The sequence below is a fragment of the Pollicipes pollicipes genome, unplaced genomic scaffold (genome assembly GCF_011947565.3).
Source record: "Pollicipes pollicipes isolate AB1234 unplaced genomic scaffold, Ppol_2.1 Scaffold_2555;HRSCAF=2994_pilon_pilon_pilon, whole genome shotgun sequence".
NCBI lineage: Eukaryota > Metazoa > Arthropoda > Thecostraca > Pollicipedomorpha > Pollicipedidae > Pollicipes > Pollicipes pollicipes.
In genome coordinates, this window is record NW_023596136.1 from 45,464,811 (window position 1) to 45,487,408 (window position 22,598).

The window sequence follows — 22,598 nt, forward strand, 5'->3', positions numbered from 1 at the left end:
AACACTGTTAGAAATCGGTTAATCGCACGACTTCCCGCTGTCTGCAATCAATTTTTGCACGGTTCTCCCTCAACTGACTTTTTTCATCCAACAGAGTCATTCCGGTCTGATTTGTTTAGGTTCACCGATACGCGTGGGACATTCTTCTGATAGCTTGATATACGACTGCATGTAGTGTGTGGGTGCGTTTGTGTGTGTTTGGTTAGGTTTTTTTTTGTGCGCATCGTATATTTATTGTTCTTAAAACTCAACTGCTTCCGCAATTGGGTTTTTGCCTGTGGAATGCTTATGTCATAAATAAACAAATACACAAATAAATTTTATATACTACGGGAGGTGCAAGCCTTCCCCCTCCCCTCCCTGCTGACCTGAGTCCCCCCCCCCCCCCAATTCTTCTCCCTGATAGACACCTTCCGCCTAAATGGATGTGAGCACAAAAGGGAATACCGAACCAAAGAAATGCAAAAATTGCATCTCAAATGCTGTGTAGGTACCTAAACACATCACCATCAGTTTATGTTCATTTCGTAGTAAGAAATGTCCTGCAGGTACCTGGCAGGTTTGGTATGCCTCTTCGCCCATGTATTAGGTCAGTTGGCAAAAAACAGATTTTCACGATAAACACAGATGGATAGGGAAAAAATGTGTAGCATGCGGCAGCGTTTTGAAGCGCAGCGTGGCCCAGATAAAAGATAACGAGCGTTTTCTGCAACAGTGGCAAGTGTATTTATCGCACGATCGTGACAGCGGTGGCAATTGGCCGTTAATCCAATAGCAAAACGCGAGCAGTGGCAGTGGTAGCCATTAAAGATCCCAAATCCGTCAGATCACCAGCACAAAAGATGCTCCAGATGAGCGCCTAGTGATCCAGCGTGCGCACACAGCCGAACCTGCTGCTGGTGGCCGATTGCCCGGCTGACCGAGCCGGCGGCGGTGCATCTCATCTCAATGTGAAGGAGCCTTTAAACTCCTGAAGGTTTGCTGGCTTGTCCACGCGGACGTGGTTTTTCATGTCGCCCCACCTCATGAAGGGGCGATGGTTCGGGCGAGACGAAGCCACGCAAGCGGCAAACTTCAACTCATATGCATTCCAGAGAAGCGCCCCTCCAACCAGTCCAGTGAAGTCCGTGCCGTCTGCGGTGTCACTGCGTTCTGCCGGAGCCCCCCTTTGCCCCGATCGATCCCATGAAGTCGCCGCAGGGTCGCCTAGAATGGTGCCGGAGCGGTAGCGATGTAGCGCTCCGAGGGATTTTCTGTGGCGCCAATGCGAGGTGGCGTTGATTGGATCCTGGTTATTGTCTTAAAAGGAGCATCTTCTGGAGAGTCACGATTTGACGAAAGTGAGATCACTGATGACTGCCATCATCGTTGATTACGTTCTGCCATTGAACGGTCATCCGAATATCACCACGGTCTTGATTGTGTGAAAAAAAATACGCTTGTCACTGTCGACTTAACCGTGAGATAGCTTTTATCTGGCCTTTCTGTGTAAACGGTAGTTTCGCAGGGCATACCCAGGCACAAGATATACAAACCGTTCTCCGCATTAGTGATATAATGGGGTGATTTTTAATAGTCATAGGTGCGAGTCGAATTGCAATGTGCTGTGACGGGGGCTGCCATACTTTTTCAAAGATTAAGTCTTAATCTTCTGATTGCTTGCATTTCTTGGAGTGACCATCCATGCGTAACCAGTGCTTGTTGCATGAACTTGGCCCCACCACCCGATCACAAAAGGTCTCAGTAAAGTCAAGTAAAAAACTCTAGATACATGTAATTAGAAGTCTTACTATTCCGGTTGCGTGTATTTCGAGAGAGAGCATCCATGCTAGGCAGAGGTGCTTGTCGCATGAACATTGATCCACCATCCGATCACAACAACTTTTAGGTTGCAGCGGAATTTGACGGCGAGAGGTTTAGCTGCCGCAATGCTCAGCACGGTCCACCTTGCCCTCCGACGTCCTACTGACCGTTACCGCAGACGCTGCCACTGGCTATCCCAGTCAGGAACAAATAACGAGCGCCTTAAGTGACTCAAACCCACTTTGCACCGGTGGGTACACTGTGAGGCAGACACTCTAACCATCTGAGCTATCCAGGCAGGCTATAGTGCATTCAGGTTCAGGGACGGTTTAAAAGTATAGCTCGGCGTTATAATTATGACTCGGTCGGAATGAATGTGTATGCCCAGAGGGAAAAAATATCGAGGCGATGTTGATTGATTTTTGCGAAGCTATTTCACCATGAACACAGTTTTAAAACGTTGAGTAACATAGTGTAATCCATGCTCCCTTGATGACGCCATTTAACGGCTACCACCTGGCTCCTGATATACTGAAGGTCGCTCATTTTCGACATGAGAACTCCCAAACTCATAATCCCCGCCAGTGGCAGCAGCCGTGGTAGCGGCCACGGGACGTCAGGGGGCCATAGTTTTATTTGCACTTGTACTGGACATCAGGTGACGCTCCACACACATACGCTGCTATTACGCCCCATCAGTCTGAGAGATAAAACAGTATGTCAAATAAACAACGGTAAAACGATAAGGGATAAGAAACACGTCAACGTATGCACACATCAACAGTACGGGACAACCCTTACACAAAAAAGGACCTGGCAGCACGCTTAGAACTTGCTGAATCCAGTCGCCCAACATCCACAGGCAACTCATTAATGAGAGACGCCGCTTGGTATGCAAAGGACCGCTGTCCTGCCGCCGTGGGTACCGCCGGGAGGCGGGGAGGAGGGGGCGCAGGTTGTGGTCCATGCGTGTAGTTCGGGTCACTGGTCCGCGCGTCCAGCGAATGTTTAAAGTAAAGAGACAAGTCCTGCAGGTTCACCTCGCTCACGGGCTTTAGGGGCAGCGATGACAGTTTGTACTTCACACATTTGGCGAGGCGTGGCAAAGTGCAGGTCATCCCGCGCGCGCGACGCGTGGTCATACCTTCGGAGGCCAGTAACTACTCTGGTAGCGAAGTTAACTACATTAAGCAGTCTGGCCTCGTTAACAGGTGACCCCAGCCATAAACTGAAATACAGCATACAGCAGTACTCGTTACGGGAGAAATGTTTCAGATGGCGGAGACCGATCAGAACGCTTACTTGCCTATATCAAAGATCAACGATCTGGCCTTACTTACTTATATCAACCCCCCAACTTGTGTCAAACCGTTGGTCGCACTTTGTCACAAGGCCACTGTGGCGACACTTCATGACTAAGGTCACCAGCCTTAATCCACTCCGTCCTTCCTGTTATCGGTATGTCTGCTGAGAAGGTCGTGCGAGTTCAGATTATATGTAGATGGAGCCAGGCAGTGATCAAGACAACAAAACAATCCATAGCCTCTCGTCTGTACGTGGCAGACCGCACCATTCCGTACAAAACAGTATTTTTGCGCCTCGAGCCACCCTGGGTGAGTCCTATTTTCGTTGGCCACAACAGGATGGTTTACTAAGATGTTTTCCTTTGAACTGCATCCTATCCTAAGCTTTTTATAAAAATCCAGGTACAGGTTACCTTGAAATGGAAAAGCATTTATCAGCACAACTTTAAAATCGACCAGATATGGAAAAAATGCGGTTAATTCATCGGTGACACCAATTGCAGCGCCCGAAATGCCGGAGCAAATTAGCTCTGGGGAAAGCGTAGGTTAACTTCAGCGGCTTAGCCGCCCCCCCCCCCCCCCAGCCGATTTAGAAAGTGCCATCATTGCATGAGTCTGATATATTACACAGAATACATCCAAATATGAGGGTTAATTATAAGTCTATAATGCACATTTCATGAATCTGAGCCAACTCACGTCGAGGAGTCTCAGGTATGCATCTCAGTCTAAGTTTTTTCAAGATTGATTTTTCGGAGGATGTTTGCGCGACGGAAAGGGCCTTGATCCTCTAAGGGCGAAAAGTAACGGATCACTTCTGTGCTGCGTACGGGGTTCCCTGACCGGGAAAGAAAAATATATAAGAAAGAAGAAAGGTTCTCCTTCTCAGCAGGAGCAGTGTGTCCTGAACCAAGAGCAAATTTCGCATTATTGAAAATCGTAAAAATCGATCTAAAAAAGCCGTCCTGTTTCTTCTGCAATACTATGTTTTCCCGGGATCCATTAAAACCAAGTTGCACGGTAAAGGAACGTAATATTAAAAGCACCTTGTCCGCGGCTTGAGCCAAGCGAACTTTTGCATATGTACACTGACGAACATGTCTCACGGCTTGTACTGCTCAGCAGTATAAGCCGTAGCCGTATAAGCCTCAGAATGACTCAAGTTGAGCCATTCTGAGGAACAAGTTCCAGGATAACCCGGGCGAAAGAAATGGAGACGGAACCATGCAAAACGCTGATGATTTGGCAAGCGAAGCCTTTCAGCAATACAAACACTTATTGACAACAAAACGGAACAGGTACCGACTGAGCAAAGCCGAGAAAAGGTAAAAATGTGCGACTGGAAAACAATCGCTTTCCGAGTTAAACATGTCTTAGTTACAGCATCATGTTTCGAATCATTTCGCATCTTCCTTTCGCAATGACTTCTCCTTTGCACGTTTGTTTTGCAATAACTGCGCGAAGGTATAGGTATGCGGGTACTGTAAGTGCGTTCTCACTGTGGGAGGCAAAACTGTCAGAACATTTGTCTGCTCCGGCCGCGCCACTCTGGTGATTTCTAGGCACTTGATTTCCCCTGATCTCTTCGCGCTACGCGAGTTTCGAAATCGATGCGCGATGGGAAGTTGCGCATACTTTGCGGCCGACCAGGCCCTTTCCAGAACTGTCACAGAGAAAAAACACTCGCCGAAGATTGCGACCCAGGCATGTTGGCGACTTTCCCAATCTGCTCAGAGCCGCGCAGCGTGATGAGTGTTCACAGCGGGGATGCCTTGTCAATGAAACATAAGGCATCTGGCGACAGATCCCCGCGCGCGGTGCCTGCGACCGTGAAACCCCGCGTGGAATGCCTCGTGTTGGCCACAGAATGCCGTTCCTAACACGTGCCGTCTCATGTAATAAGAGCGATGTAATTACTTGTTCGATCAGCGAAACAACCGCTTTGCGGGCTATACAAATACATAGTACATGGGGCGGGGGCGGATTCAGCTTGAATAGTTTCCTTAAAATTATAACATTAACCCTAATATGAGGCGTGGCATAATCAACTTGAAAGGCACGTTCTCTTTTTGCGCATCTTCGATATCTGCATACATAGTATGGCCCAAACCATAAAGCACCACTCAAAACATTTAAAACACCATACAAATGTGGAGCGGTCCATTTAATTCTGGACAAAGCGACCACTCTCCAGGGGCTACCATGGCCTCGGAAGGAGCCACTCTGGGAAACTCCCGACTAGCTACCGCTGATTCGGAGACAGCCAGTCGGGGAAACTCCCCACCACCTACCATCGGCTCGGATCGAGACAAACATCGATGTTGGTATAAGCGCGTCGGGAATAAAGAGCGCAAGCTGTTGTGTGCGACTATTAAAAGCTGCCGCGGAAACCCCGCTCGGTAGCCGTAAGGTATGCTGCAGGCTGCACCGTATCGCTCGCGGTAGACGTGTCCGGCACAGCTGGTGTGGTTTTGTGTGGTGCTCGTTGTCGGATGATTACCACCATCGGTTTAATCGGCTAGTGTCTGTCGTCAGGTTTTGGTGACTGTTCTACTGAATACTCACGTCGTCAGTGGAGCAGTCAGCCCCCCCCCCCCCCCCCTGCGGGCAGGAGGAGCTCACGCAGCACGGAGGAGCGGCAGGGGGGAGCAGTTAGCAGCACGGAGGAGCGGCAAGGGGAGCAGTCAGCCCCCCTCCCCCTGCGGGCAGGCCAGGGAGTCAAGAGTATGTGTTTGCCCCTCCAATTTTTTTTGGCAGCCTTTTTTCAAACTGAAGGCATTGTAGCTTTTACAAGCATTGTATCCCCCCCGTCATACCTGGTCGTGCGGGTAGCATCGTTCGCCAGTGTAGCACCGGGGTAGCCCTGGCGGAGACCACCTCCCGAGAGAGCGTCGGCTCGTTCCCCATGAGGCAGGCTCCCAGGTGGGTGGGGAGTCCCGCTGCCGAGCGCTGAACTTACATCGCATGGCAACCTAAACTACCAAAAGCGCCCGGGCCCGAAAAAGGGACGACCCGTTGTTCAATCCGGCTGCTGCGGTTCCGCCCCTGCTCCTTGGATCTTCGCAGTGATGACAGTGGCCTTTCGTCTTTTCTCCATTTGAGCGTCGAAATGGATGTGATCGTTTCGGCACTGTTGCATGGTGTGATGAGCTTCGAGATGGCAGTATAGAGATATAATTTAGCAATGGAGACGATACAAAGCGAGCGATGCTTGCTACACGATTCGTGTACAGGGCGCGGGACGCGGAAAGCAGGCGAGACCTGCCGCTTGCCCTGGCTGTAGAGGCGCGCAGGACGAAGGACTCTCCCAATGGAATCGTGAACTGTATCAACATTAAAGGCGTCAGTGAAGAGAAGATGGTGGGAGGGTTGGGTGAGTTGGGGGTCACTGACGCCCGTCGGATGACGGTGCGGCGTGGTGCCGATCCGGTCCCCACGAACAGCAGCGTGCCCGCCTGCGGTAGAACCGACCTACCGGCAGACGTCGGCGTGGGCTCTGCGAGGGCGAAAGCGCGTCGTTTTATCCTCAGCCCCATGAGATGTTTCACGCGCTTTTTCTGGTTTGATAACCATTACCAGGCTATTTGTGGCAAGTGTTCCCAGCCAGACCACGCAATGGGCCACCGCACCGCAGAGCAGCCGAAGTGTGCTAAGCACGATGAAGAGCGGTCCCCTCATTTCACGTTCGAGAGGTCTTGTTCATGTCATACAAAAGGGGGCGGGGGGGGGGGGGGCTATCATGCTCAGATTGACCGGACAAACGTCGTTCGGGATTAGCAGAGCCCTTCTAAATCAAGAGGCTCGTTTTCTGGATCAAGAGGCCATCTTCATGAATAAGGTAGTATATGCTATCTATTAATAGGCTCTTCTTTGTTAAGGAGGCCCTTTTGTTGGCTCGGGGAGGCGCCGGTACTAACAAGGAGGCCCTGTTTAGGGTTAGGAGGCACCCTCTATATTCAGATGCCCCGTTTATGGAACAGGAGTCCTCTTTCACGCATCAGATGTCCGTTTCGGATCAGGATGCCCTGTTTCGGGAAAACAAGATCACTTGGCTGCATTTAGAAACCCCTTCGTCAATCGAAAGCATCCTGTTCTAGATAAGGAGCCCCCCCCCCCCATGCATCAGGAGGCCCTTGTTCTGGAACAGAAGACCCTGTTTTAGAAATATTAGCATGTTTACTGGATAACCAGAATCGTAATTACTCTGTTTTTTTCATTGTCAACATGTGTTTGCTTGGATATGATGCATGTAATAATTTCCCAAGAGGGCGCATGCCGTTAGTGCCCTTTGCCCTTGAATACAACACTGCCCTGAAGACCCTTTGTGAGATCCCATTTTGTCCAGGAGGTCCCATGAAAAATCCTGTCTCCCATTCAAAATCCTTGGCTTCGTCACCGCGCGTTGCGTTGGAGGTCATCGTATTTCAAGAGTTTTTCGGAAATCGGCAGCTCGTAATTCGTCTGGTTTTGGTTCATATTGTTCCACGTCTGTCCACTCTCCAATGTGAAGTCGAGGCAGAAAAACGCAAATTGCTGCGGCATGTAGATCTTCACTGATGTCGCTGTATGATGGCAACACGTTCAGACATTACCACAAACTTACACCAGAGTCAACGAGACATAAAACTATTGCACTTGCGCTTGCACTTGCACTTGCACGCAGCAATAAGGAGATTTATGTTCAAGTAAACATGGCAAGAACATTGGGCCTTAGAAGTCTGAACGTCGGGCTTCAGAATTCTGACTACCTCAGTCAGCTGCACTCGACTTAACAGGACATCACAATATTAGGTTCCCTTATTCCTTTTACAAAATCATTATAAGCCCTCCTCAAAAGCGGTACAATTTTGGGCTCCCATTCCTTATACTCTGTGCTAAGGCTCCAAAAGGTTGGGTGCAAACTCAGTGATGAGCTGGGGGGGGGGGGGGAGCAGCTTGGACACTGAGGGTGTGGGGCAGTCGCCAACCCAAAAGCATACAAATCGACATCCGTAACGTCCAGTGGCACAGGGGCACACAAGCTAAATTTAGGAGAGGAAACAAAACTAAAGAGGCAGAGCGGCCTCAGGCCGCCTCAAAAGTTGCGAAGTCCCGCCCCCGGGTGTGAGAACACGCCCGCTCTGCAAATAGCCCCGGAGAGGCGTATGGGGGAGGGGGGGAGGGGGCGAGTGCACACTCGTCTCAGTCGACCCTCAGGCCACCTCCTGTGACGTCACTTAGCTGCGCCGACGAGCAGGGGTCGGTGAGCAGCCCGGCGCCCGCGCGGTCAGTCGAGGTCTGGTGGTTGCCGAGTCCGCCGCCATGCGGCGTGTGGCGCTGCTGGCGCTCTCCCTCTGCTGCCTGCCCGGTAAGCCACGACCACCGGGAACCGAATGGGAACTCTTCCGTTGTTTCCTGGTTGGATGCTGTTTTTTAGTCATGAGGTACGAAGTCGTGGGTGAGTGGAAGGCTTGCTAGCGTTGGTCTTGAACGAATTTTTTTTTCCTACGCGAGATAGCATATTTGCGGGCGGATAATAAACAAACCTTGGCAGTGCGGGCTGGGCAGCAGCGCATTTTAGCTTCGGACCAGACTTCAGTTTCACTGTGTAGACTGAGAAAATATTGGACACAGACACAGACACAGGAGAACACAAGTTTTCCTTTTCCAAAACTGAGCCCGGAGCCGAAAATTTCACTGTGGCATGTCCACAAACAAACACCACTTTTCCGATGGTACTTTTCATGCACTTTTGCACTTTCGATGCACTTTTCCGACTGCTGTTAAGGCTACAAGTCGTTGGTTCGCGGAAGGTAGAACTCCTTCCGCCTAGACTTCCAAAGCAACATTAGACCCGTGACTTTTGCGCTATGTTTTAGCCCCAAGAAACATCTGGGCCCCTCCTCTTTGGCAAATTTTCATCGACTTGCGGTGACGAACCGCGAGATGTATTCGTAACAATTGCCATGAGTGTTGGCAGGATATTTAAGAGCCGAGGATTCGGATTCTCGGATTCAAATGTATTGGGATAGATTCGAACCTCCGAAATCCTCAAGTCTTAAAAAACGAGAATGGGAAGCCTGAAAATCTGGATTTAAATCCCAGAACCACACCTAGTTATAAGCGCCAACATTTTGGTGTGCATTCAGGTCAATGGTATATTACCCGGTTTCATATTTTCTTCTGATAAACTAGATGCAATACATGCAGGCTGGTTTTGCAGCAGGCTGAGTCGCCCGCCTACTTTTCATAACAATGTATTTGTTCGAGTTCCCACTTCCAAAACGCTGCGAATCTTCAGTCTAATATTGCTCCTAATGGTGGAGTGGAGCGACGGCTGAGGACTTCTCCGGACTGTCACCCCTCAAACCGCGCTCAGCTCGTATCGCGGCACGGACACCATGGTAGAGTGGAGCGGCGACCGAAGACTTCCCCGGACCGCCACCTCACAAACCGCGCTCAGCTCATATCGCGGCACGGACACCATGGTAGAGTGGAGCGGCGACCGAAGGCTTCCCCGGACCGCCACCCCACAAACCGCGCTCAGCTCATATCGCGGCACGGACACCATGGTAGAGTGGAGCGACGACCGAAGACTTCCCCGGACCGCCACCCCACAAACCGCGCTCAGCTCATATCGCGGCACGGACACCATGGTAGAGTGGAGCGGCGACCAAAGACTTCCCCGGACCGCCACCCCACAAACCGCGCTCAGCTCATATCGCGGCACGGACACCATGGTAGAGTGGAGCGACGACCGAAGACTTCCCCGGACTGTCACCCCACAAACCGCGCTCAGCTCATATCGCGGCACGGACACCATGGTAGAGTGGAGCGGCGACCGAAGACTTCCCCGGACTGTCACCCCACAAACCGCGCTCAGCTCATATCACAGCACGGACACCAGGCTAATAGCGTAGTTGTTTCGGGGATGTGCGTATGCTTTCATGGGCCTGCTTTTACAAGAGCCGTTTATGGCGTAATGCAACCACACCACGTTTGTGGCGTCTGAACGCGTTTTATGTGTTCGGACAGCATGTGCCCTGGAGTAGGCGTGCATTGCGGCTCAACATGAACTTTCTCGAAGGTGAGTTCACTCTGGCCGTGTCGCCGCCGGTTCGGAGCCTAACGCTGCGCCCCTGCTGTCCGCTACGTTCTGCGGGTGGACTGAGACGCTAAAGACCGAAACAGTTGGCTGTGTAACGATATAATAGAAAGAAAACGATTGCGATTATCATGGCCCCCAAGTTTTTCGGCGGCGTCGACTCAGAAACGCAGTGGTTGTCGTTAGGAGTCTTTTGTTAATTGTGCGATCTGTCATTTGGAATTGGAGCATTCGTTCAGTTGTCGCTTCTTTGGGATGATTACATAAGCATCTTCATCTGCAGGCGGTGAGGCAACGGGACGTCATCTTCGCCATTTGTAAAGCCAATTTTTGGAGCTTTGCTGGTGAATTTCGCATCTCATTAACTGTGATATATTCCACGTGTTACATATGTATAAAACAGTTATAAAACAAATTTAGCTCATAACACATCACATACAACATGTGCTATATGGCACATATTCCCGATATTTGTTCCGCGCGATTCCATCCCTCCAAGACCTGAACTCGTGCGGACCACAGCAGGCTGGTCCGTTATGCAGTCGGTACACCCGCGGAATATGGCCATCTTTCAGGGTTTGCTTGTCTGCCCTTTGCACTCACCACTTAATACGGGCGTTTACAGCAGCGCTGGGGACCGTGAAGCCCGGACCCCATGCGCCACTTTTGACAGATTGCACGTCTTTGGATTACTCCTGTCTAGATACAAACTCGAAGTCAAACAAAGCCACTACGATTGGTCATCAAGCCTCAGCAACTCAGCACGTATGGTTAGGCCGGTCCAGTGTAGGTTACCGTGCCATGGAAAGATACCTATTTCGAGGGGATACGCTCAACCTTTTCAGTTTGCCAACCGGGTCACGAAAATGCATGCATTTGCATTCACCAAGCAGTACACCTCAGAGAACCAACATCCAGAGAAGGTCAACGTCAGCGTCGGAAGGTCAACGTCGTGAAGTACACAACGGCTTCGAAGTTCAGTGTATAGGTTCATATGTAGGTCCACATGAAGGCCCATAATAACTGAACACAGCCTCAAACTTCGTTGGGCTGCTAGGAATGGAGCATGTGTCATTCTATCGTCTTGCTTCTAGAGCTGGCCGACACGCAGGTCATGGGTTTGTCATCCCTCACACCGGAATCGTCTTCGTGTAAGGTCATCAGTGGAGTACGTGGAGGTGCTACGCTTTCCATCAACAACGTAATCTAAGAAATATTAAATACTCGCAAGCCATAATGATGTGCTACAAATGAAGAAAGAGTGAGTTATTCCCGAAATGTGCACATCGCCTCTGGCATAAAGCCTTTCATGTGAAATACCTGACCCTTATTTTCTATTAGAATTGCATTACGCTGGCAAAAGTCATTCGAGTTCCAGACCTTTCAAGTCAACCGTTAAGAACTGAGAACAATGCGTTCGACTAGTTTAGCCCAGTTTGCCTTTCAACGGGCGACGACGGGTGCCTCAAGTTACCCCAGATTTATCTCAGAAGTTCGACGCATCACGTGTTGGTGGAGCGGGGACCTGAAAGGCCGTCCATCGTGATGGAGACGCGATACCGTCCACGCCGAGGGCGTAGCCGGAGTTCTCAAACACGGCCGACACGCGCGCGCCCCGGCCCCGTCCGAGCTCCGGCCGGCGGCCTGTCGCCACGTTTGCTGATGGCGCGCGGGCCCCTCGTCCAGCGAACCGACGAGGTCACTGTGTCACGCATGAGCCCCGGGCAGGCGTCCGCCGGCGTGCGACGTGTGTACCACCAGGTCTCCGGGACGCGGCGAGGTACAGGAAACCCTCCACCGTCTCAGGCCGCCGTCATCTCGGTTGGTAAAGGAAAACCACCGCTGCTGCCAACGTGCTGCCGTCAACTTATTATCATCGACTTATTGACGTCAATAGCAAAGTTATCGTCAACCGACGTGCCGCAAGGTGCTGTAGCCGTCCTCGGCCACCGTCAACGGCTGTGTTGCGAGTGACGGAAGCCCGTCACTGTCACCCGGTCAGCTGGCGTGTGGCAGGGGCCTACCGTCACATCCGGTAACCGACAACTGGAGCACTATTGAGAGCCTGGCCTTACATCCGGTCGGTGTCAGCTGGCGTGTGGCAGGGGCCTACCGTCACATCCGGTAACCGGCAACTGGAGCACTATTGAGAGCCTGGCCTTACATCCGGTCGCCGTCAGCTAGCGTGCCGCGGTGACCCTGCCCCCGTCCCGCCCACCGTCAACTGGCGTGTCACAGGGGGCCTGTTGCTCTCTCCGGTCGCTGCCAGCTGACGTGCTGCGGCGACCCCGCCCCCGTCCCGCCCACCGTCAACTGACGTGTCACAGGGGGCCTGTTGCTCTCTCCGGTCGCTGTCAGCTGACGTGCTGCGGTGACCCTGCCCCCGTCCCGCCCACCGTCCGCCCACAGGGAGCCTATCACTCTCCCCGGTCGGTGTCAGCTGACGTGCTGCGGTGACCTGCCCCCGTCCCGCCCACCGTCAACTGGTGTGTCACAGGGAACCTGTCGCTCTCCCCGGTCGCTGTCAGCTGACGGGCAACGTAAAACGTCACTACCGTAATTGGCATGTTGTAGGGTGCATGTCACTGCCTCTGGGCTCGTGCCGTGCCATCTAGATGAACACTCAGTCGGCAGCCTGCGGTTTGCTCTGTTCCCTGGGATTACCATTATAGAATGGGATCTGATGCATTTTCTGTTTGTCTATTCAACTACTCCCGTACTCATCAAGTGAGGCATCGTTATCAGCTCCGTGCTCTAAATAGCGTGATTAATTACACCTAAGTTATGATGAGGGCTACGTTGCACGACTGCTAACTCGCGCTGCAATCGTTTTTTGTCCTTCCGCCAATGTTTCACATAACGGATAGATTACTGACTGCACATGAAGTTATCATACTTTTCAGCGATCCAATCGCCAGAACAGTAATAATTCTATGAACAAAGATCTCCTCTGCATTATTTTTGATATTAGTGTAACGGAAACAGTCGACAAGATCGAACCTCCGGCGGTTTTATCCACATGACAACCAGTCAATCAAACAACTTGGTCCCGGGCTCTGAAATGTTCGGCGTATTTAATGATCCGTTTATGAAACGCCATACTCTTGCCGAATCCAGCAAACAGCGAACGATGACCGACGGCCGGAACTATGGTTAGATTCTGCCTCTTGAATGCGGCTGTTATGACTTTTGAGATGGCCAAAGTGCGATGCGCGTACATTTTAAGACTGCCGCCGACCAGAGCGCACCTTCTATCCGGGCTTGTGTTTGTGTTCATCATACATGAAATACGGGCCAGCGAACCAGGAGGCCGCTTTTAAGCACGACGAGCTTTTTAACTCTATCAGTCTTTGATATCATGAGTCATGACCATGATCATCGTGAACTCACCGGAAAAGCATGGCTCGCCAACACGTTTCCATGTATTTGCTGGCGACCGGTGACGACGGACCAGCCTCATAGCGGGGGTGGAGACGGGCGGGGGGGGGGGGGAGCCGGTCTGTCTCGCGGCCTGGTGGCCAGGCCCGGCGCGGCCGTTCAGCGCGGCGGCCGAGCTCAAGTTCCGACGCCGTCCACCTGCGTCGCGTTCGACACGGCCAAGACTGACACCGTTGACAGCGATGACCATCAGCGGGCGAGTTTTCAGAATGTGCCGGCCACGCGTGTCTAATCTGCATCGCAGCGAACTTCGACAGCCGCGTCGGACGTGTTCGAAGTTCGCCGACGGTTTTGGGAATGCTTATCGCAGACACCATTTTCTTGAAAAGTGCTACCAGTGGACGTATGCGACGATTTCTCAAATGATGGGTTTTGATCTGAATTGGCCGCTTGTCTTACGAGAGCATATGTGCATGTCTTTTGTAATCGAACAATGGAAGTGAATGTCCAAAACCAAATGCTCTCTAAGCCAGGTATCTTGCGTGAATGGCTTGTCAGATGAGAGTAATGATTTGAAAATGTTGGTCATTTTCACGTCTTGCCATTTCAATTGATTTTGAAGCATGTGGTTGACATAACGCACAGCGCAACATATAAATTCAAGCACACGATTCGATACTAGACACTGGTCACTGGCCAATGTGGCCAGAACCGTTCACCTTTAAACATTTAACGTTTCGAAAGAAGGAAAGGTCTATAAATTTGTGCTTAATGCCCCTACCCGTTTACGTGGAAGTGTGTGGCTGCTAATGCCGGCGGTGTCACATCTGTGCCGAGATATTGAGTCATATGGTCATAGCCATCGTGCTGACTTATAACGGTCTTGCTGATGCTCCTGCAGCGGGATTACAGTCAGCTGACGCGACGCAGGCGGCTTGTTAGTGTACCGTATCACCAGCAACTGAGTGACACGGGACCCGCCGCTGCCCCTGGCCGTCGTCAGCTGGTGCCCTTCAGGGTGGCTGGTGCTCACCCCGGTCACCGTCGCGTGGAGCGGTGCAGAGGGCCTGTCACCGTTCGCGATCACTGCCAACTGACGTGGTGAAGGAGCTGTCACTGCCCCTGTCCAGGCTGGACTAATGTGTTGTGAGGACATGTGGCTGCCTGTGGTTACTGCCAGCTGACGTCGACAGAAGACCGGTCCCTTTCCCGAGCGGCCGTCAAGTGGCGTGTTGCAGGGGCTCCGTCGCTGTTCCTTGTCACCGCCGACTGCCGCATTTAAGTACACCTTTCACTGTCCCTGTTCACTTCCGACTGCCGTGTTGCAGGTTACCTGTCAGTCTCCCTGGTCACCGCCGACTGCCGTGTTGCAGGACACCTGTCACTGTCCCTGGTCACTGTCAACGTCCCGACCTACAAGCACGTCGGCGAGAGCGCCACGCTGCTCTGCGACTTTGACCTGCAAGGTCGCGGGCTGTACAGCATCAGGTGGTACAAGGACGACGTCGAGTTCTACCGCTACGTGCCGAGCAGCCGGCAGCCCAAGCGAGTCTTCACCGACGTACCCGGCATTTTTGTGAACGTATGTTGTGTATGCATAATCCGAAGGGGAGGGGGCCTGGTGAGTCTTATGCTTTGGCTGAGTGTCCGTCTGCGACAAAAAAAACTTATTATACTTTTTTAAGCATTTGGATAGACCGGGCTTTAACTTGAGTTTCCTCAAATTATTTTCAAGAAAGTTCAGGATATCAGTGCATATTAAACCTCCTGTCATACAGCTCATTAGTTTGTGACATGTGCACTCTGTATGCAACCCTGGTCGGCTGAAGTCCGGGCTTTCAGCGGAGAGTTGCAGGAAAACCACAAAGGAAAGGCTCGGGTGCCAGCAACATTTGCCAAGTACCGGATGTAACGGCATAATATGAACGGCCAGGGGCCACGCAGTCAGCGGCGTTAATTTGACATAAAAGCCCGGTTAGGCTGATGATTGATTGGTGACTTGCGCAGTTCCTCTTCCGGTGCTAGCCATATAACACTTTGTACAATATCATGTGACTTGTTTAGGGGGCCGTAAAGCGAGCAAAACTGCACCAGGCTACATCGAGCACAAAAGTCTCATTAAACCCGGACTGGAGGCAAATTTGTTACGCTTAAACCCGCCCACCGGGTTTCTGGCGAGGCGGAATGCTGCCGGTCGATCGATTTCGTGTCAGGGGACACGACCGGCAAGTGTTTACGATTCCGTCGTTCGTTAATTACTGTGAACACTCATGCCTCAACGGCGGCAGGCCCACCACACCGCCTGTGCGGTGTGTTTCTTGGAAACAAGACGCCGGCAAGCGAAGACGTTTCGGCAGCCCTTCCTGTGCTGCGTTCGTGCACGAGGGAGAATGGGATGATTTACCCTAGCGTGGAGCAGGTCATGCAATTGGAAACGGCCCATTCAGAGGTCACTTACCAGCTAAATGAAGACGTGCTCTCAAAAAGTATACCACCTCACATGTAACTGAAAGGTATTGCTGTTTGCAGGTATGAGAACCGTATCATTCTTATAGTTTCTGGTTTGAAGAAGCTCGGAGCAAAAACTGATGGGACCCACCCTGCCCTCCTCCACGGGCGATGCCGGCGTTCTGTTATACCACGAGAGCCACAGGCTGATGATGGCGCGTGACATGCCACCAGTCACGGGCGGCATGGGTGGCGGCGCCCTCATGCCGGGCGCGGCGGCTGGGGCGGTAACGTGCCAGCGCAAGCGAGCAAAACGAAAGGATCAATAAACTGATATCGATTAGCAGTAGGGAACTCCAATTTTCGTTTTCAGAGAACGTGACACACGTCATCACGTCCCCGTCTTATTGAAGGTCAGCGACTGCATCGCTATATCAGCGCTCAGGGGCCATGGTGTTACCAGGGTTCGAACCCAGGGGCCCACGTGGGAGTCCACGGCGCTAAACGCTTGGCCATCACGCCCCCACTGGAGTACCAGCGACGGGCCTCCGTGAGCGACGTTTTCGAAGTTTGAACCCATCGCTATAGATTTACGCGGATTAACAGCATCAAAGATCTGAGCGTTAATCATTGCGGCAGCATAAGAACACCGTCGGGTGCTCATTCCTGAGCAATACGTATTTGGCTCGGCTGAGCAAAATGTGCCATTCGTTGCAGGCTTGTAGACGCTGGTTTACATAAGATCATGCAGAATCTGTGTCTTCTTCTGCTGTCATGGTCTCTCCGACAAATTAACCATTTAAATACAGTTTGATGCTACTGGATTTTAATGGGTGTCTAACCCTTGTTTTTTTTCTCAAAAACATACTCTAGTGAAATCTCAGGACCAGTTACGTCGAATAATCACATTGTGTAGTGCTACCTCAGCATTATCGAGACAAAAAATATATAGAAGTTTTGATCATTTTCGAGTCCAGATAATCCTGTCAACGTTTTGTAAGAGCACCACGCCTCTCTCTGACGGTCGCGGCAGCCGTCGTCATGACGACGTCAGAATCCGCTGGGGCAGCTGACAAATGTTACTGAATGACGTCAGTACAGTTTGTGATTGACGCAGCGGTTGGCAATGGCCAGTTACCGACAAGCGCATTGGTTAAAGTTTAAGCCAGTGCGTGGCTTTGGACCATGTGATAGACCGCCTACCCCGTTTCCCAAAACCGAAGTGCACTCCGAAAAGACACTAGTAAATGACATGGGTGAAAGACCAAAGCCACAGTACAACGCTCCGTTGAATTTGCGGGATAATGGCTTTACATTCGCATATTTTTTCAAAGCAGTGTTGCAAGATTTCGTAGCACTCATTACACAAACATTTTTTGATAAATTAGTGTGTTGCAAACATTACAGAACAGGCGCGTTGAACACTTAGAACACGCACTAAAGCAAGGCAAATGAGGTGGATTGCTTTCGTGATCAGGGAATCCAATGAGATTTTTCCCGCAGCAGCGGTTACTTCGAATACAAATTCTGAGCTATTCAGAGGGATTCCGAGAATCCGGTGTGCCTAGTGAAATCGCATACATCTGATCTAACAAAAGTGAGTGGTACAAAAAGGTGGCATGCTCCCTTTTTACGTGTGAGTTAGATGCCCTGGCTATTTGCACACACAATTACGTTTTGCCTGGTCACGGGCCATGATAGCAAATAATGACCCTTCAGTGCTGCGACGAAGCTTTTTGTACGTGGAAGCGAGTCTCAGAAAATTGACTGGCGATCAGAATATCACTTCAGACCGATTCTTCCCATGCTTCACCGCAGATCGATTATAAGAGGGGGCCACCGCTCTCTGCAAAATCAACGTCGTTTTTGCATTGGCGTTCAGTGCCGTGCTCCGATTCCCCCAGCTTCTTTCGTTTGACAATTTTACCGGATAATTTACAGAAAACGAGATCATTTGTGGTTGCAAGGCCACTCATCAAAGTCAAAACACACATAAAAAGACGGGAGCTCCTTAGCGATCAGACTCCGAGACCCAGCCGGTCGTCGTCAGCACCAAAACGTGGACCACCGTCCGGGCGTAACTGTAACTGTTAGCGTAACCCGAGCGTCCAAGGCCACCATACAAGGCGCGTCAAGTCAAACTTCAGTGCATGCCATAATCAGCCAACAGCGAGACGGCCGGGCGTTTTGAGCACCAAAATGTGGTCGGTCACCCGAACTAACGTCCGTCAAGATCATCTTTACTCGTAAGGTAATTCTTCAGGATCTCATCAAGATCAAATGGTGGGGAACGCGATAACAAGCAAAGTATAAGACCCAGCGGGGCGTTGCAAGCACCAACACCGTCACATTCAAGACCACCTTTAGGTGCTCTCCAGGTCACCACAAAAGGTGATCTGGAAAGTTTGGGTTACCTTGATAGATGTTTCTTTTGGTGATGATCTACGTTTTAGTGCTTAGAACGCCCGATGGGGTTTCACAGCTCCATCGCTATGATTTCCTCCATCATTTAATCTTGTTTTAGATGTTAAAGGTCACATTAAAAGTGTGATTTTCCTTGAAGGAAGTTAGTTCGGGTGACAAACCACGTTTGGGGCTCAAAATGCCCGATTGGGCCTTGAAGTTTGCTCGCTATGGCGTTCCCCGTCATTTGGCCTTTATTCAGACCTTGAAAGGTGGCATTGAGGCCTCTTGCCTTGCATACGGTTTACCCGGAAAACAACGCCGTTGGTTATTTGACATCTGCCTATTTCATCACGCATCATCTTGGATGTGATAGTCGACCAATATTATAAGCTGACCAGTACCATATTATGAGCAGTGCTATGGCCTGACGTCATAGCACAGCCACATCACGCCCTATCAAGCCAATGCCATCGGTTTGGAGCTGGCTGCGAATGCCAGTCTGTGCCGCGGTGTCGCAACAGCACAGAGTGTGGCGACTCTGCTGGCAGACAGCCGCTTCTGACTCTGCTGGCAGACAGCCGCTTCTGACTCTGCTGGCAGACAGCCGCTTCTGACGAGCGCCGGGTCAGTCTGGGCTCGCTCGAGCTGAACAGCACGGGCCACTTCCAGTGCCAGGTGTCGGACGAGGCTCCCACCTTCCACACCTTCTCCGACGGCGCCACCATGATGGTCGTAGGTGAGCTAGTCCGACGGTATAGCCGTGCAACATGGCGCCGTGGTGGTTTGAACACGTCGGCATCTTTGTGCAGCGTGTTAGTTGAACCGATGCCAAATTAATCGCAGTTGAGTGGACACCGGGCGATCGCAAATGCACCGGCATGATTGCGGTTTTTGGCAATATTTCGTCATAGTAGTAACTGGTGAAATGGCGACCAAGTTCTGAGTTTCGGACACAAAAATGTCACGAAACCCAAATGCCCGAAAACAAAAAAATGCCCCAAAAGTATGACAATGACATCAAACAATGACAAACAATGACATGCTTTGACATATTTGGGGCAACGTTGTCATACGCGTTGCTCCAAATATGTCAAAGGTTGTCATTGTTTGTCATTGTTTGATGTCATTGTCATACGGATGTCACTGCCTGAGACTTGTGAGGGCCCGTCGATGTAAAGCACGCCTTGATATCTACCCGTAGCCTGGCAAACGCATGCTGGTCACCAGTGCTGTGCTGCCCTGCAGCCCTGCCGAAGGCGGGACCTTTCATATTCGGCCAGGACAGCGCACGGAATACCGACGGATTCCTCTCCCTCAACTGCACCGCCGACAAATCCAAGCCGGCTGCCAGATTGCAGTGGCTCATCAACAATCACCAGGTATGGTTGCCTTGTTCCCTTTTCAGCAAGCTGCATGGGAGGCCAGTATCACCGGTTCAAAAATCAACGTTCACGCGGAGTTACTTGGTCGTTTCAGGAGACCGGAATTTCAAAGTGGGAGGGAATGTTGGCCTTCGGCAACGTACCGGCTACGTAACCGGACGTGTGAGATGTTGCAACCTCGGCATCCTTCGGCTGTGGTATATGCTGTGCAAATAGGAACACAACGCGTGCCTGTCCATCCGTTTACTCGACAGCCTGATCGGAACGCTGGCCTGTCCATGGGTTTGCCCGACTGCCTGATCGGAACGCGGGCCGTCTGAGGAGACAGTCTGGCATCTCACTCCCCGGTGGAGCTCCTGACTCCAACTCACCGTCGCAGGCCCAGAGCCAGTTTGTGAGCCGATTGCCTACTATCGTGGACTCGAGCGGCATGGAGACTGCTACGCTCGGGCTGCGGCTACCACTACGGTCAGACATGTTCAGGTAAACAGCTCGGCCTGGCAGGCGAGTCGCGTACAGTACGGATTGACAATCAAGGTTGACGTTGATCTCATGGGACTGCTGACGTACGCCACGAATTGTTCGCCCCTGTATTGCACGCGAAGCCCTCCCGCTTAAGAACATCGGACGGTGGCTTGCTGCGCGATGCAAACCAGCTCGAATTTCCGGCTTCGCTCGTGGTCTGCTGTCTGCTGCCGTGTGTAAAAAGATGTGCTATCTAACCACAGCCCGTCTTTACTTTTTTACTGTCCTTTTCCTGCTATGCTAACTTATTTACTGTTTGATGCGAGCATTAGTTAAGATAATGAATATAAAAATTTAGTCAGCAGATTTACAGCGCCCGAGCCGTCAAAAATCGTGAGCAAAAAAGGCATCACTGGCTGTTTTGACACTCGACCTTTTGGAAAGGTACGTATGTTTGCATGATTTCGTACCCGACTTCGATTATTTTCGGTACACCTAAATACCATCAGTCAGGTACGACAGCACGATTTAAATGACTAGCCATCGCTAACTTGAGACAAAAAAAAAAAACAGCAGTAAGTTGCACTTTGTAGGTTGCTGTCCCTACAGTGTATGATTGAAAAGCGAAACCAGTGCATTGTACACAAATTATAAATAGTAATGACTTAAGTGGCGTCGCATGACACGGATGCTGAAAATCTGTAGTTGTACCGGGAAGCGGCGAAGCCGGTGACATTCGCAGACTTCTGGCGCGACTTACTTTCTGGCCGTACTCCCTTTCTTACTTTCGGGTCATTTGTGGTGTCCCTGGAATTTGGTGCCCCTTCAAAGTAAATATTATGTGGTTCAGATTAGAGGGAGGGATCAGAGGATCAGGCTTTAATTCCCTTCGCCATGATATTTTGGCGCGTCCTCAAAGCACCTAAGCCTCAGGGGGACCCCCAAGAGAGAAAGGGGCATGCCCCATGGCCCCCTGCGAATCCGCCCCTGCTGACGTTTTGTTCACATCAGGCTTCTAAATCCGTTACCGAGGTGAATGTTGGGTCGAAAGTTCCGAACGGTTAGTGCCATGATTAATATCTAAATACTTACGTAAGGCGCGGCCTTTGTAAAGGGCATCTGCCAAAAGCAGGCCTGACCCTGCCCCACGGCCACACAGCCAGCCATGCAAAGGGTCGCTTTGTTTCCATCCCAGACATTGAGTACAGCGGTACCGTCGTTGCGTGTCAAACCCCAGCACCTGCGACCCGCTCTCGGTCGGGTCAAACCCCAGCACCCGTGGCCCACTCTCGGCCGGTGCCGTCGTTGCGTGTCAAACCCCAGCACCCGTGACCCGCTCTCGGTCGGCACGTCAGGTCAGGGGCCACGGAGCTGACCTGCCGGGCCACCGTGCTGGTCGACGCCCCGCCAGCGGGCGGCGCCGTGGCCGCCGACGGCAGGCTGCAGCGGCACGAGGTGCTGAGCCAGCGGAGAGCCACGATCACGGGTGAGCGGCACGGCGTCCGGCGCGCGCGGGGGCTGGGTCAGAAGGGACGTGAAAGTTATTTGCTTGGTGAATCGAGAGTCAAAGAGCGCTCCTTGCTGGCCGTTGACCATTCTCCAGAACAAGGAATACGGCGCCAACGAAATACCCTATCAGAACTGTTCTGTGACTTATCCGGCACGCTGAAACACGGGCGCGTACCATTTCCGTCATCGCAATGCCTCTGCCCTGATTTCAGTCCGGAGCGGAGCTGCCACGCCGGTCACGAGCGAGCTGCTGCTGGTCTCGCTGCTGCTTGCTGGCGCCGTGATGGGAGCGAGCGCCGGCCAGCTGCGGGCTGCGTAGCGCGGCGGAAGCATCGAGAGCGGCCCGCCGCCCCAGACGCCGCGCCCGATCTCGGGTCCGCCAGCGCCCCGGGCCGTCCGCGAGTGGCGGCGCCGGCAGAGCTCGCCAAGTACAACGGCCACGGGTCTCCTGCTCAGCACTGAGAGGCGTGTGACTGGCAACGGCTAGCAAGCGTCCCCCTCGCGCCCCACTGTTCAGAGGTTGCGACAACGCCACAGCAGTCGTGCCTCCATCGCTAAGTGGCGACTGACACATTGTAAACCAGCCCAGATAATAATCCAGTCACCGAGTTATCACTACACACGAAGCGAAGCTATGCGGCGCGCGCCACGTTGTTTCGCGGGAGTGTTTGACGACCATGCCACGAGTGCTTCGCCAGCCAACAACCCGGGCCGTGTTGATCGTTTGCCTCCGCACGAAGCGCATGCACGTGACAGCACGCTATTCAGTTCTGGCCGTCTTGAGCGGCACGACGCCCACTGACAGTGATGAATAAAACG

The 22,598-nt window shown here is 51.9% G+C and overlaps 1 protein-coding gene across 1 annotated transcript; it reads left to right on the plus strand.

Annotated features, from left to right (window-relative positions):
* Positions 1–8,385: 8,385 nt before the first annotated feature.
* On the plus strand, positions 8,386–22,598 carry LOC119110448 (uncharacterized). The gene is made up of 7 exons (XM_037234281.1): positions 8,386–8,454; positions 14,943–15,151; positions 19,024–19,159; positions 19,669–19,802; positions 20,185–20,288; positions 21,626–21,756; positions 21,992–22,598. Exons 1-7 carry the CDS (start codon positions 8,409–8,411, stop codon positions 22,096–22,098), a joined length of 867 nt encoding a protein of 288 aa, XP_037090176.1. The 5' UTR covers positions 8,386–8,408; the 3' UTR covers positions 22,099–22,598.